General features: G+C 41.2%; 1 protein-coding gene across 1 annotated transcript; it reads left to right on the top strand.

The window, feature by feature from the left end:
- The first annotated feature begins 1,553 nt into the window (after positions 1-1,553).
- Positions 1,554-10,936, top strand: bcap31 (B cell receptor associated protein 31). Its single transcript, XM_079182609.1, has 8 exons — positions 1,554-1,699; positions 3,115-3,214; positions 4,209-4,309; positions 4,763-4,907; positions 6,763-6,898; positions 8,134-8,260; positions 8,497-8,597; positions 9,411-10,936. Exons 2-8 carry the CDS (start codon positions 3,123-3,125, stop codon positions 9,435-9,437), a joined length of 729 nt encoding a protein of 242 aa, XP_079038735.1. The 5' UTR covers positions 1,554-1,699; positions 3,115-3,122; the 3' UTR covers positions 9,438-10,936.
- The last annotated feature ends 1,406 nt before the right edge of the window (positions 10,937-12,342 follow it).

Here is a 12,342-nt window from a genome sequence, read left to right as displayed (position 1 = left end):
CAGAGCAGCTGAGGAGCACAGTAGCTGTGCAATGAGAACATAAGATAATGGAAACAATATTTATATAAATTATAATACATGTAGTGTATTTAAGACAAATGATTAATTATAAAATAGCTCTAACTTTGTGATTCTGTCTAGGCCAGCAGAGAAGGCTTTGCAGGCCCTGACGGCCCACTACTGGCATATACATATATATATATATATATATATATATATATATATATATATGCACTTACAGTACATTCACACATGAACATGACTTCACATTTACCACCATGCAGTGTGTTTGTGTGTGTGTGTGTGTGTGTGTGTGTGTGTGTGTGTGATCTCCATGATGACTAATTCATCTCTCCACTCTACTTGGCTGCTTTTATATAAAAATTGCACTTGTATCCAGTTTTCCATTGGACCTGCACATAAAATGCCATCAGCCAATCAGGTGTCTCGCTGCCTCTGTCTGACTCTGCTCCGCCTGGCGACCGGGACGAAAACCTTTTAACAGGTTTAAAGTGTGATTTAGGATGACGAAGGGGGGGGGGGGGGGAGAGAGGGGGGGAGAGAAGAAGAAGAAGAAAACATAAAAACAGAGACAGAGAGGGAGATAAAATGTCTTTATGAGCATTGACGTTTTTATGAGGAAGACAGAAACTGTGTGTGTGTGTGTGTTTGTCTTACTGTCTTTATGGGGTCTTATGGGACAGAAACAGTGTGCTGATTAAAGCCTGTATTTAAAGGTGACGTTCAAATCTTCATGTTCAGACTCAAACCAGCAGTGAATGTTTAAAAGTGTCCTGATATCATTGAACGCCTCACTGTTGTTCCTTCATCACCATTTAATCACACAATCCCACATAAAAAATACTCACTAGAGCGCCAGATGTGGATTCATCCGCCACTGAAAATAGTCCCAGACAAGGTCAAACCCCCCCAACGGGTGTGAAATAAAGTTTTACTGACGATGGTTCTCCTCCAATAATCAGTAGAACATGTTTCTAAACAAATTAAACTAATCAGTGTTTAAACCAACAGGAGATATCAACCAGACAGAGAGACAGAGAGAGGGAGAGAGAGAGGGAGAGAGGGAGAGAGACGGAGAGAGAGAGAGAGACAGAGAGAGAGAGAGAGAGAGAGAGAGAGACAGAGAGAGAGAGAGAGAGAGAGACAGAGAGAGACAGAGAGACGGAGAGAGGGAGAGAGAGAGGGAGAGAGACGGAGAGAGAGAGAGAGACAGAGAGAGAGAGAGAGAGAGAGAGAGACAGAGAGAGAGAGAGAGAGAGACAGAGAGAGAGAGAGAGCAGATTCGTATTGGTTCGTGGAGAATCAGTCAGAGTGAGATGTCTTCATTTTCTTCCTCCTCTCTGAGTCTCACTCACAGTTCAGTTGAAGCTCAGATATCGTTTATTAGACAATGTCTCCCTCTGCTGGTCACGAGGGAGAATTGAGTAAAGGAGCGTAGATAGAGAGAGATACGCTCCTCCCATCTGCCTCGGTGTATCCAATCACGTGTCTGGATCGGGGGACGAGCCAACGTTAAAAAAAAAGGGAAACCGGAAACCGGAAGTGTTTAAGACCAGGAAGCCAAGCACACTAGCAGGCTAACTAACACGCTAAGAGCTGTGAACGGAGCGGACTGAAGTGCTGCAAGCTCAACACACCAGCGCGTGCACCAAGTTTGTGTTTTCGGGATTTTTCTCAGGTGAGTCTCACCTACAGACTTACAAGTATTGCATATAACAAAACCAGCAAGTAGACGGAGCATACGAGCTAACGTTAGCTAACTCCAGGAGATACATGGTGACGAAGTCCAGTTAGCATGCTACGCTAGTTCGCGTCATCACACCGAAACTTTTCCCAACAATTAGACGTTACCGAGGTCTCTGTTCCGAGTTAAATACGTTTGTTTCCAGCAAATAGACGAGCCCTTATTCACATATAACACAGATGATGTTTAGCTCGTTTTAACACAAGTTTAGTGACGACAGTTGTTGTTGTGAGATTTTAAGTGTTTCATGTGACAGTTAGCGTTCGACAATCAGCTGTTTTTAATGTGAAAGATATTCAGTGTTTCTATACGGTGACGTCACCAGCGTGAGTCAGCGCCCCCCCACCACACACACACAGTGACGACACTGATCAGCTGATCAGTGTTAAAGTTAAATTACGTTATTTATTTATGATCAATGTGCACAACAGATTACATATGTTTGAATGTTAAATTATTGGTATAAATATAAAATATATTTGTGGTTTACAGCAGCGAAATGAATAAACTGATTTAATCATGAATGTAGAAAAAGTATTTGTGTAAATGTTATAAATCTGTTAATGTGTGACTGAAGATAAACTAACATTTCATATTTAAGTATTTAAAACATGGAACTAAATTAAAGGAATAACTTCCGTTTGTTGTTTCAGCTTTATGATCATAATATCCTCTTTATTTATATGAAAAACAAGTTTACAAACTGAACAATTAAACTAAATACAGTAAACTCTACAGACATTCTACATGTTTTTACTGTTTTTTTTTATTCACGGTTCTTATGCAACAAAACACAAAAGCAAAGTAATTGTATGTGAAAACCTTCGTGGAAATAAACTTTATTCTAATGAACACAAATAGAAGAAATATAAAAATAAAACATTAAGTTGGTTAATGTTGAGGAGTCCACATGTTTTAGACAGAATATCAAACACTAAATATTCCTACAGCTGAGTCGAGTCCCTGAACTCATCTCTCGTTCTGCTTTTCTTTGTTTTCTATGAACTGAATCTTTCTGGGTTTTGGAATATTAATATTCTACGAATGGAGGAAATATTCATCAGTTTTTATTGCCTCGTAGTAGTTTTTGATTCTGTTGGTGATGAACTGAAAACAAGCTGACTGGATGACTCAGCTTCTTACTGCATATCAGTGGAGTGTGTCGTGTTTTATGTAACTTGTTTCTGTATCTCTTCTGTCTCTCTATTGTAATACATGAGGAAGAATAGATAACGGATCTCTTATTGTGGTAATTAGTTTAACTACTTCACTCAACAGGGAGATGAATTGTTGGTTTCATCTCCAGGTTTTAGTCTCTGTGGTTTTAAATCCTGCTTCTGTCTCTTCAGGAGTCAGGATGAGTCTCCAGTGGACGGCGGTGGCCACCTTCCTCTACGTCGAGGTCTTCTTCGTCCTGCTGCTCTGCATCCCGTTCATCTCTCCTAAGAGGTACTCAACTCTAAGTTAACTAACCCTGATCTGAGTTAACTAACCCTGATCTGAGTTAACTAACCCTGATCTGAGTTGACTAACCCTGATCTGAGTTGACTAACCCTGATCTGAGTTAACTAACTCTGATCTGAGTTAACTAACCCTGATCTGAGTTAACTAACCCTGGTCTGAGTTAACTAACCCTGATCTGAGTTAACTAACCCTGATCTGAGTTAACTAACCCTGATCTCTGAGTTAACTAACCCTGATCTCTGAGTTAACTAACCCTGGTCTGAGTTAACTAACCCTGGTCTGAGTTAACTAACCCTGGTCTGAGTTAACTAACCCTGGTCTGAGTTAACTAACCCTGGTCTGAGTTAACTAACCCTGATCTGAGTTAACTAACCCTGGTCTGAGTTAACTAACCCTGGTCTGAGTTAACTAACCCTGGTCTGAGTTAACTAACCCTGGTCTGAGTTAACTAACCCTGATCTGAGTTAACTAACCCTGATCTGAGTTAACTAACCCTGGTCTGAGTTAACTAACCCTGATCTGAGTTAACTAACCCTGATCTCTTGGGCCACACTACTACGCCTCCATTTGAAAACATCTTTTGCTACGTTTACACTAGAACAGGTTTTTTTAGGCGCGGGGTTCCTCCTAGTGTGGACGGACGCGTACGTTTTTTAAACGAACCGTCTCGGCTGAAGAAGCCTGAATGTGATTTGATCTGAAACGCGCAGCAGATTAAACCTTTAACTCTGATGAACTCAGCAGACAGACATCTTATCTCTGAAAGGACCCGGTGACCCCATCAGGAGCTCAGGAACAATCATGACTCAGCAGTTCATCTGAAAACTCTGACTTTGTACTAAATCTGTTTTAATTAGAAGCGGCTGGTTTAATATGAAAGCAGAACATGAAATGTGAAAAGAGTCATCTACTCTCCGTGTGTGTGTTTCTGGATGTGTGTGATCTACAGTATTTATAACCCGGCTGTTTTCTGCTCCAGGTGGAGTAAGATCTTCAAGTCTCGGATCATCCAGACCATCGCTCTCTATGGGAACACTTCATTCATGGTGGCCATCGCCATCCTCGTCTTCCTGCTCATCGGTACGTCTGGTATCTTGTTCTAGTAGTAAATATATAATATAATACATAAATAATATGTTTAATTCTCTATGAAACCTGCATTCTCTCTAGTGTCCACCAGGGGGCGACTCCTCTGGTTGTATAGAAGTCTATGAGAAAATGACTCTACTTCTCTCTTGATTTATTACCTCAGTAAACATTGTAAACATGAGTTTATGGTCTCAATCTCTAGTTTCAAGTCTTCTTCAATACAGCATGATGTTCATTTAGTAAATGATGGTCCATTTAGAGTCACACAGACCATAAAGCAGGGGATGCTTTAGGGGCGGGGCTACACGGTGATTGACAGGTCTCTACCAGAGACGTATACGGCGTCTCTACGTCACTCCTCCTCAGTCCTAATGTGGTCACTTCCTGTTCACTGGTTGTGATGAAAAACCATATATTTATATATAAATGTTTTAATGTGTTTAGATGCGTTCCGTGAGGTGAGGAAGTACAGCGTGACGGAGAAGGTGGATCTGACCAACAACCCGACGGCCATTGAACACATTCACATGAAACTTTTCAGAGCTCAGAGGAACGAGTACATCGCCGGCTTCGCCCTGCTGCTCTGCCTGTGAGACACGCACACACACACACACACACACACACGCTCTCTCTCTCTCACACAGATCTAAATGCAGAGGAATTTTACAGTAAGATGGAAAGAATGAGCAGGTGTGTGTGTGTGACTCAAACTGTAAATCCTCCAGCCTGCTGCTGATTGGACGGAGCTCATAGGTGTAAATCCCCCTCCCCCCCCCTCGTATTAGATGTGATGTGTTTCAGAGTCGTGTGACACGGCATGCTGTGATTGGACGGCGGTGTTGTCGGGCTGAAGGTCTCTGAGTTGATGTTGTATTATTGTCGTGAACACTAGAGGAGCGCACACTAAGACAACGACAGCAACCGAATGAACACGTAAAACAACCTTTGTGTTAACTAACAGATCATAACTATCTACTTTATTACCAAGTGTTCAATGTCTCATAAAGAAATAAAGGTTGAATATCCTGTTCTAATAATAACTTTAGTTTACAAAGTGCTTTGACATAATAATAATAATGATAAAAAGATCAGAGACAGTTGATACAAATAAACTAATCATGAAATAAAAAAATGTATTAAAATCAACAAATACAAATAAAACAGAAAAGCGACGACGTCACTTAAAAGCTGTAAAAAGGTGGAGGGTGTGGTTGTTGTCTTCGGCCTGCAGGGGGCAGCAGTGCTCAGCTGTAACAGAAGGACTCCAGCGTTTAGACCGAGCCCTTTTTACAGACTGTGACTCAGAGGAAAATATAAATATATCGACGCAGCTGAAGTTAGTGGAAACACTGAAGCGCCGTCAGCTGATCGCATTATTTCAGGCTTGTGACGTAACCGGCAGACACACGTGGACCCGAGAGGAAGAAACTATTCACTTCATGTTCATCACTATAGAAACCTCCAGCTGATCAGAAGAGTTCACTCTAGAGCTCCATTAAAACTCACCGTTTCTTCATCATCACACTGTAGTTTATTCTGACTCTACAGCAACACGCGTATTCATCCACCGCTGAAAATAGTCCCCAACAGAAAGTCTCTATTTCCTTTTGGTTTGATAAAATCTAACTGATGAAACTATAGATTTGTGTTTTTAAAGTTTGACGTCTTCAGTAGGAACCAATGGGTCACAGACAGGAAGTGAGACCATATTAAGAGACGGACCAACATGTTTGTGGTGAGATGCTCCCCCTGACGTTGAGTCACAGCTGGTCCTCAGAGCGTCAGAGACTCAAGTGTGTTGATCAGCTGTAGTCGTCTACTGACTCCACTGACCGATTTATGCCGAGATGGCGTTATTTTGAGTGTCGAGGGAGCTGCTACAATGTTAGCATAGCCTAGCCTAGCATTGATCGATCCAAACTCCATTCACAAAACATTTAAAAAGTTGTTTACTTTTCGTCTTGCAGACTGTTTACACGTCTGCATTGTTTCATCTTTTCAGTTTATTTTGTGTTCCTACACTGAGCTCCGTGTGGCTCCGCCCCTTCCATGTGTTCACTGACTACATGATGGAGTTTCTCTTTATACTCCACCCAACTAAACTTCATTGATCATTAAAAAGCTCATACACTTTCTGTCTTTACTTGAATACTATAAAAATACCAAAACTACACTGTTAAACCTTCATAATCAGCAGAGTTTCATCTTTACGACGGTCCTTGAACACATCATGTGTGACGAATCCTTCAGTCAAAAAATAAATCAAAACGAAACTTAAATTTGTGATATTCCATCAATGACCCTAGAAATGCTTTGAGTTCAGAAGGTACATCTAAAGATGATGGAGTGAGTTATTGTGTAGCTTCCTGTCTGGTTTGTGTGTCTGACTCGTGTGTGTGTGTGTGTGTGTGTGTGTGTGTGTGTGTGTGTGTGTGTGTTGTCAGGCTGCTCCGTCGTCTCGCCACGCTGCTCTCCCAGCAGGCCACGCTCATGGCCTCCAACGAGGCCTTCAAGAAGCAGGCGGAGGGAGCGAGCACCGCCGCCAAGAAGTACATGGAGGACAACGAGCTGCTGCAGGAGGTGACACACACACACTCACACTCACACTCACACTCACACTCACACTCACACCCACACACACACACACACACACACACAGTTGTAATCTGACCTGTTTGTACGAGGTGAAAAGATCAGCTAGTCCTCTGCTGCTAAAAGGAGAATTTGCCTCATCTGCATGTGACACACACACACGGACGCACACACACACACACACACACACACACACACACACACACACACACACACACACACACACACACACACACAGGGACACATTTGAATTAAATGAGAGCAGGAACTGTAGTTAGTTTATTAATATTTGAAACCGTTCATCTCGCTGCAGCTGAAGGTTAAAGTCTAACAAACACAACACTGGACTCATGTCAATGTTAAATGTCTGGATTATTCTTTGTGTTCTTTTCTCTTCCTGCTCATTAGTTTGTGGTCTATTAATATCAATAAGGACTAAATATAAGAAGTCTCAGTTTACAGAAAGATGAACTTTATAAACTTAATGAAAGTTAGTTATTGCAGATCTGTTGTTCAACTTCGTCATCTAATAAAACCGTCCTGAGAGCAGCTTCTTCTTCTTCTCCTCTGAGGCGTCCCGTGAAGTCCGTGAGGGTTTAGTTCTGTCAGATCGAGTGTTTCAGACGTGTCGAGTCCTTTATGAACCCTTTCCATAAGGGAATTACCCACAAGTCATTGCAACGTGACGTTACACACGAGGTGACCAGTGGACGCATGGAGACGTAAAGAGAAGGTGAACAAAGAGGATCAGTGAGTTCAGTCTGGAGTCTCCATGAACACACAAACATTAAGGCTGAAAGAACAAAGAACACATTTCATCATTTATTCATCAATAATAAAGCGACTCTGGCGTAAAGCCTTCTGTCTGATCCACGTTCCCTCTTTAAGACCCTGGGGACGCTCTGACACATGAAGATAAAGTTGTGAACACGTCTGAATATCTATGATCAGAATCATTATAACTGTGTTATAACTGCTGCTGTTGATGTGTTTAACGTGTTGACCTTTAGTTCATAGAGCAACACTTTAACATAAAAGAGCTCAACACACTACTTTAGATTCATGATGAACTTTCTAACGATGAGATGAATCTGCTTTAACGTGTGGATAGATGTACAACAACAACAATCATGTTTCAACACTAAACCGTTCTGTGGATTGAAGCTGAAAGAAACGTGAGACTCAGAATGTAAAACTTGTTTTTGTGTTTCGTGTTTGAACAGAAACTTCGTGACGCTGGAGTCGAGCTGCCGGAGGAAAGAAAGAAGAGAGCCGGACCTCAGGAGGAGAACAAGCCTCTGAAGGAGGAGGTGAAGACTCTGAAGGAGGAGCTGGACACCGCCAAGAAAGGTGTGGGGGGGGGGGGGGTTAGCCGTTAGCGGTGCTGCTAACGTTACTAGCTCTGCTCGTGTTTGTATAAACACTGATTGGATGTTTACAATGAAACATGATCAGAGACCAGAAACACAAGTTCTACTGAATACTGGAGGAGAACCATCGTCCGTTAAATCAACTAAAGTACAAGTACCTCACAGTAGTACTCATGTGCAGTACTCTGGTAAATGTACTGTGTTTATGTTCTGCAGCTCTGCAGAAGTCAGACAGCGACGTTCGTGCGATGAAGAAACAAGCTGAGAACCTGACGGTGGAGTACGACCGACTGCTGGAAGAACACAGCAAACTGCTGGTAACTCACTCACTCACTCACTCACTCACTCACTCACTCACTCACTCACTCACTCACTCACTCACTCACTCACTCATTCATCCAGAAATACACTCACTCACATGCTCGTACGTGATATGAGGACCAGGTTTGATGTTGGATCAGGTACCAGAACATGCTGGATTCTCAGAGCTCTGAGTCTTAAATTAGAAAAGAACAAATAATTCATTTTTTAAAATCCAGCACTTAAAGGGCCAGCGTTTGGGATCAGCGCCATCTAGTGGTGAGACTGCAGACTGTGAAGTCAAAGCTTCATGTGTTAAAGCTGCATTCTCTCTAGTGTCCACCAGGGGGCGACTCCTCTGGTTGTATAGAAGTCTATGAGAAAATGACTCTACTTCTCTCTTGATTTATTACCTCAGTAAACATTGTAAACATGAGTTTATGGTCTCAATCTCTAGTTTCAAGTCTTCTTCAATACAGCATGATGTTCATTTAGTAAATGATGGTCCATTTAGAGTCACACAGACCATAAAGCAGGGGATGCTTTAGGGGCGGGGCTACACAGTGATTGACAGGTCTCTACCAGAGACGTATACGCCGTCTCTACGTCACTCCTCCTCAGTCCAGATGTGGTCACTTCCTGTTCACTGGTTGATAAAAAAAAACAAGATGGCGACGGTGAAATCACCAAACTTGAGGCTTCAAAACGTCCACAAACCAACAACGACTCCGTCTACTTCATATAAACAGTCTGTGAGGATGATGAGAGCTAAAAGCGACCAATCGCAGCCTCCTGGTGCATGTTTTTACCGCCCTGTTCTCTGTCTGCAGGCGACCAGCGACAAGAAATCCGACTGAGACGAACGAAGACGGATTCCCAGCTTCTCTCTTCTTCTTCATCTTCATCATCGTCACCAGCGATGTGACGTCGCGTCTCTTTTTTGTGGCTCAGCTGACGTGGTGGATTTGGTCGTTCTACGTGGTTAAATGTCTTCTGACTGTCGGAGCTTCAAGAGAAGATCGCCGGTTGTTTGTGAAACTGTTTTTCTTTTCTTTTCTTCTGTGAAACATGAAATCTGATCATTTTATTCCAAAAATCTGAGGTCCAACGTTTAAATATTCCACATCGAGGATTCTGTTTCCTGAACTGACGACAGTTTGATGAATGTTTACTTTGTACGAGTTCAACGATCAGCTGTTCATCAGGTGACTTTAACGTCTAAATAAAAGGTTCTGAACTCGGCAGACTTTTAGGTTCTTTAGTTCTTCTTGATCCTAACAAACGTCTCGTAGTGTTTAAGGTTTCATCACTTTGTTAGTTTGACATCTTTAAAGAGAAACTTGACTTCCTGTTCATTTCATCATGACGTCATAACGTCCAACTGATCTGAAGTCTGTTTTAAAGAGAGTGAAGTTCATATTCAGACAGTCTGGATGCTGATAATAATGAGATGATGTCATTCCTTATTGATGAATCCTTTTGCAAAGTAGAGATTGAAGTTTCTTAAACTTGTAGTTTCAATCAAACAGAATTAACCGTTTTTCACTGACGTCAGTCTGAAAGTTCTGAGTGAACTAGTTTACGTCTCTTCCTGATGAGAGGCTCCACCCTTCTTCTGATTGTTTAATTAAATCAGCTGTTTCTGTCTGTTTGTCATGAAGCTGATTTAAGGTTCAAACGTTCAGATCCTCTGATTCACAATCTTTCCACTGAGACGACCGCCTTTATTTTGAAAATCCTTCAGGCTGACGACTTTCTCTCCTGTAATCGAGTTCAGATCGATCCCGTCGTCAAACGATCGATCAGAAGTTTCCTCGTGTCACCGCTAATGAAAGGTTGAGTCCATAAGGTTCTCACTCCGCCCATTTCTTTTCTTATGTTTAAGTTTATTTTCTCCGTTTGTTCAAAGAAAAGTTCATTTAAATCACTTCATTTAATGTTCTTGATTGTTTCTGAATTTTCATTTATTATTATGTTGGTTTTGTTTTTATGATGAAATATAAACGTTTAAGTAAAATGTTAAGCAGACCAAACCTCATGATGATATTTATGTATTTAAACACGCAACAAACTTCTTTTCTGCTTTTCTTCTTCTGTGGTTTTCATTTTCTCGTGTTCTTTTTTTGAAGACTGTTCACTTGTGTTAAACTCTATAGAGGGCGCAGTTCAGGTGCATCATGGGATCACGTGTTCAGGTGCATCATGGGATCACGTGTTCAGGTGCATCATGGGATCACGTGTTCAGGTGCATCATGGGATCACGTGTTCAGGTGCATCATGGGATCACGTGCATCATGGGATGTCTGAGGTGAACTGTATCTGGACTATGAAGTGATGAAATAAACCTCTACAGGTATCTTCTGTCTGTGTTAAATCTACCGAAAAACACTAGAAGAAGAAGAATGTGTCCACCGGAAGTCAAAGAGTTCCGTCCTCTCGTGATCATTTATGTAGAATATATAAATATATATATATATATATATATATATATATATATATATTATCTCTAGTTTATTAGAACTCATTTAACCTGTTTGTGGCCTGTTGTGATAGAAACACGTCACTCATCTCCTTAAAGAAGTATTGATCAGTCTGTTGACTATTATGGGATGGATGTTCATCTTCACTGTTTTATCATATAGTTACAAACCTACACATCAGCTCGATGAACACGAGTTAATTTAAACATTTCTGTTGTCACGGTAACTTCATCTGATGAAGAAGATTGTGTGATGTGACCGAAAGCTCCAGAAGAGTTTATGTTGGATCAGGATGGTAGTACTTCTACTGTAAGAGTATTTACATAGTTAGGGCCCGAGCACCGACAACGTCGGGTCCGCGAGGTCCCTATTGTATCTGTAGGAATTATTATTATACCCTATGATGAAAAACCGTTTAAGGGTATCTGACATGTCCCCAACCTCCCCATATTTGGCGAGCATATCGGGACTGCGGGAAATTTTGATATTTTATGGGTCCAATGCTCGAGCATACAAAATTACTCGCTAGCGCCACCTAGATAATGGAAAGGCAAGCCCCAACAGCCCGTATGTCCAAATTACTTAAGATTTTACAGACATGAGCAACTGAATGAGTTCTACAAAAAATCCTCTTGGGACCCTAAGCTCCGCCTACCAACATTTTCCATCATTTTGAATTTTGTAAAAAAAAAAAGAAAATCACTTCTCCTAGACCCTGGGTATGATTGGTACCAAATTTGCTGTGAATCATTATTGGATATATATCATCAAAAGTTATGAAAAGTTTGTTGATATCTTATTGCATTAAGAATATATGGACCAATGAATTTCATGAGGAGTTGGCCTTCTACAGCAATATATATAACTTCAAAACCATGTGGCTTATCATCACGAAATCTGTAGCATATGTTCACATTGTGTCCTGTAACATACCCTCACATTTTTATTCCATACAACCTCTAGGGGCCGATGCAGTAATACTCTCATTTCTTTGCATTTTTCGGCATTTTTCATAGTTTTCAGGCATTGTACTTTAACGAACTCCTCCCACAGAATTTATACAATCAACTTCAAATTTGGTCAAGATGATCTAAAGACATTCATGATGAAAAGTTACTGAAATGGTGTACTGACATTGAACGACCTTTGTTTTATGTGGCGCCCATGTCAGGCACATTTCGTGCCGTTCGCCATGAAAGAGGAAGTTGTTGTAACTACAAGGTACTTTATTCAATCTGCCCCAAACTAGTTTTGCATGATGCTGGTCCAGGCCTGAACACAT

The sequence above is a fragment of the Pholis gunnellus genome, assembly GCF_910591455.1.
Source record: "Pholis gunnellus genome assembly, chromosome: 2".
NCBI lineage: Eukaryota > Metazoa > Chordata > Actinopteri > Perciformes > Pholidae > Pholis > Pholis gunnellus.
Note: the sequence above shows the minus strand (reverse complement) of the source record. Positions and strands in the feature narration are given on the sequence as shown.

Excerpts from the sequence above, each read along its gene's own strand:
- bcap31 (XM_079182609.1), top strand. The coding sequence starts at position 3,123 with ATGAGTCTCCAGTGGACGGCGGTGGCCACCTTCCTCTACGTCGAGGTC. Across the intron at positions 3,215-4,208 it reads CCGTTCATCTCTCCTAAGAG|GTGGAGTAAGATCTTCAAGT; the intron begins GTACTCAACTCT and ends TTTCTGCTCCAG. Across the intron at positions 8,261-8,496 it reads GCTGGACACCGCCAAGAAAG|CTCTGCAGAAGTCAGACAGC; the intron begins GTGTGGGGGGGG and ends TATGTTCTGCAG.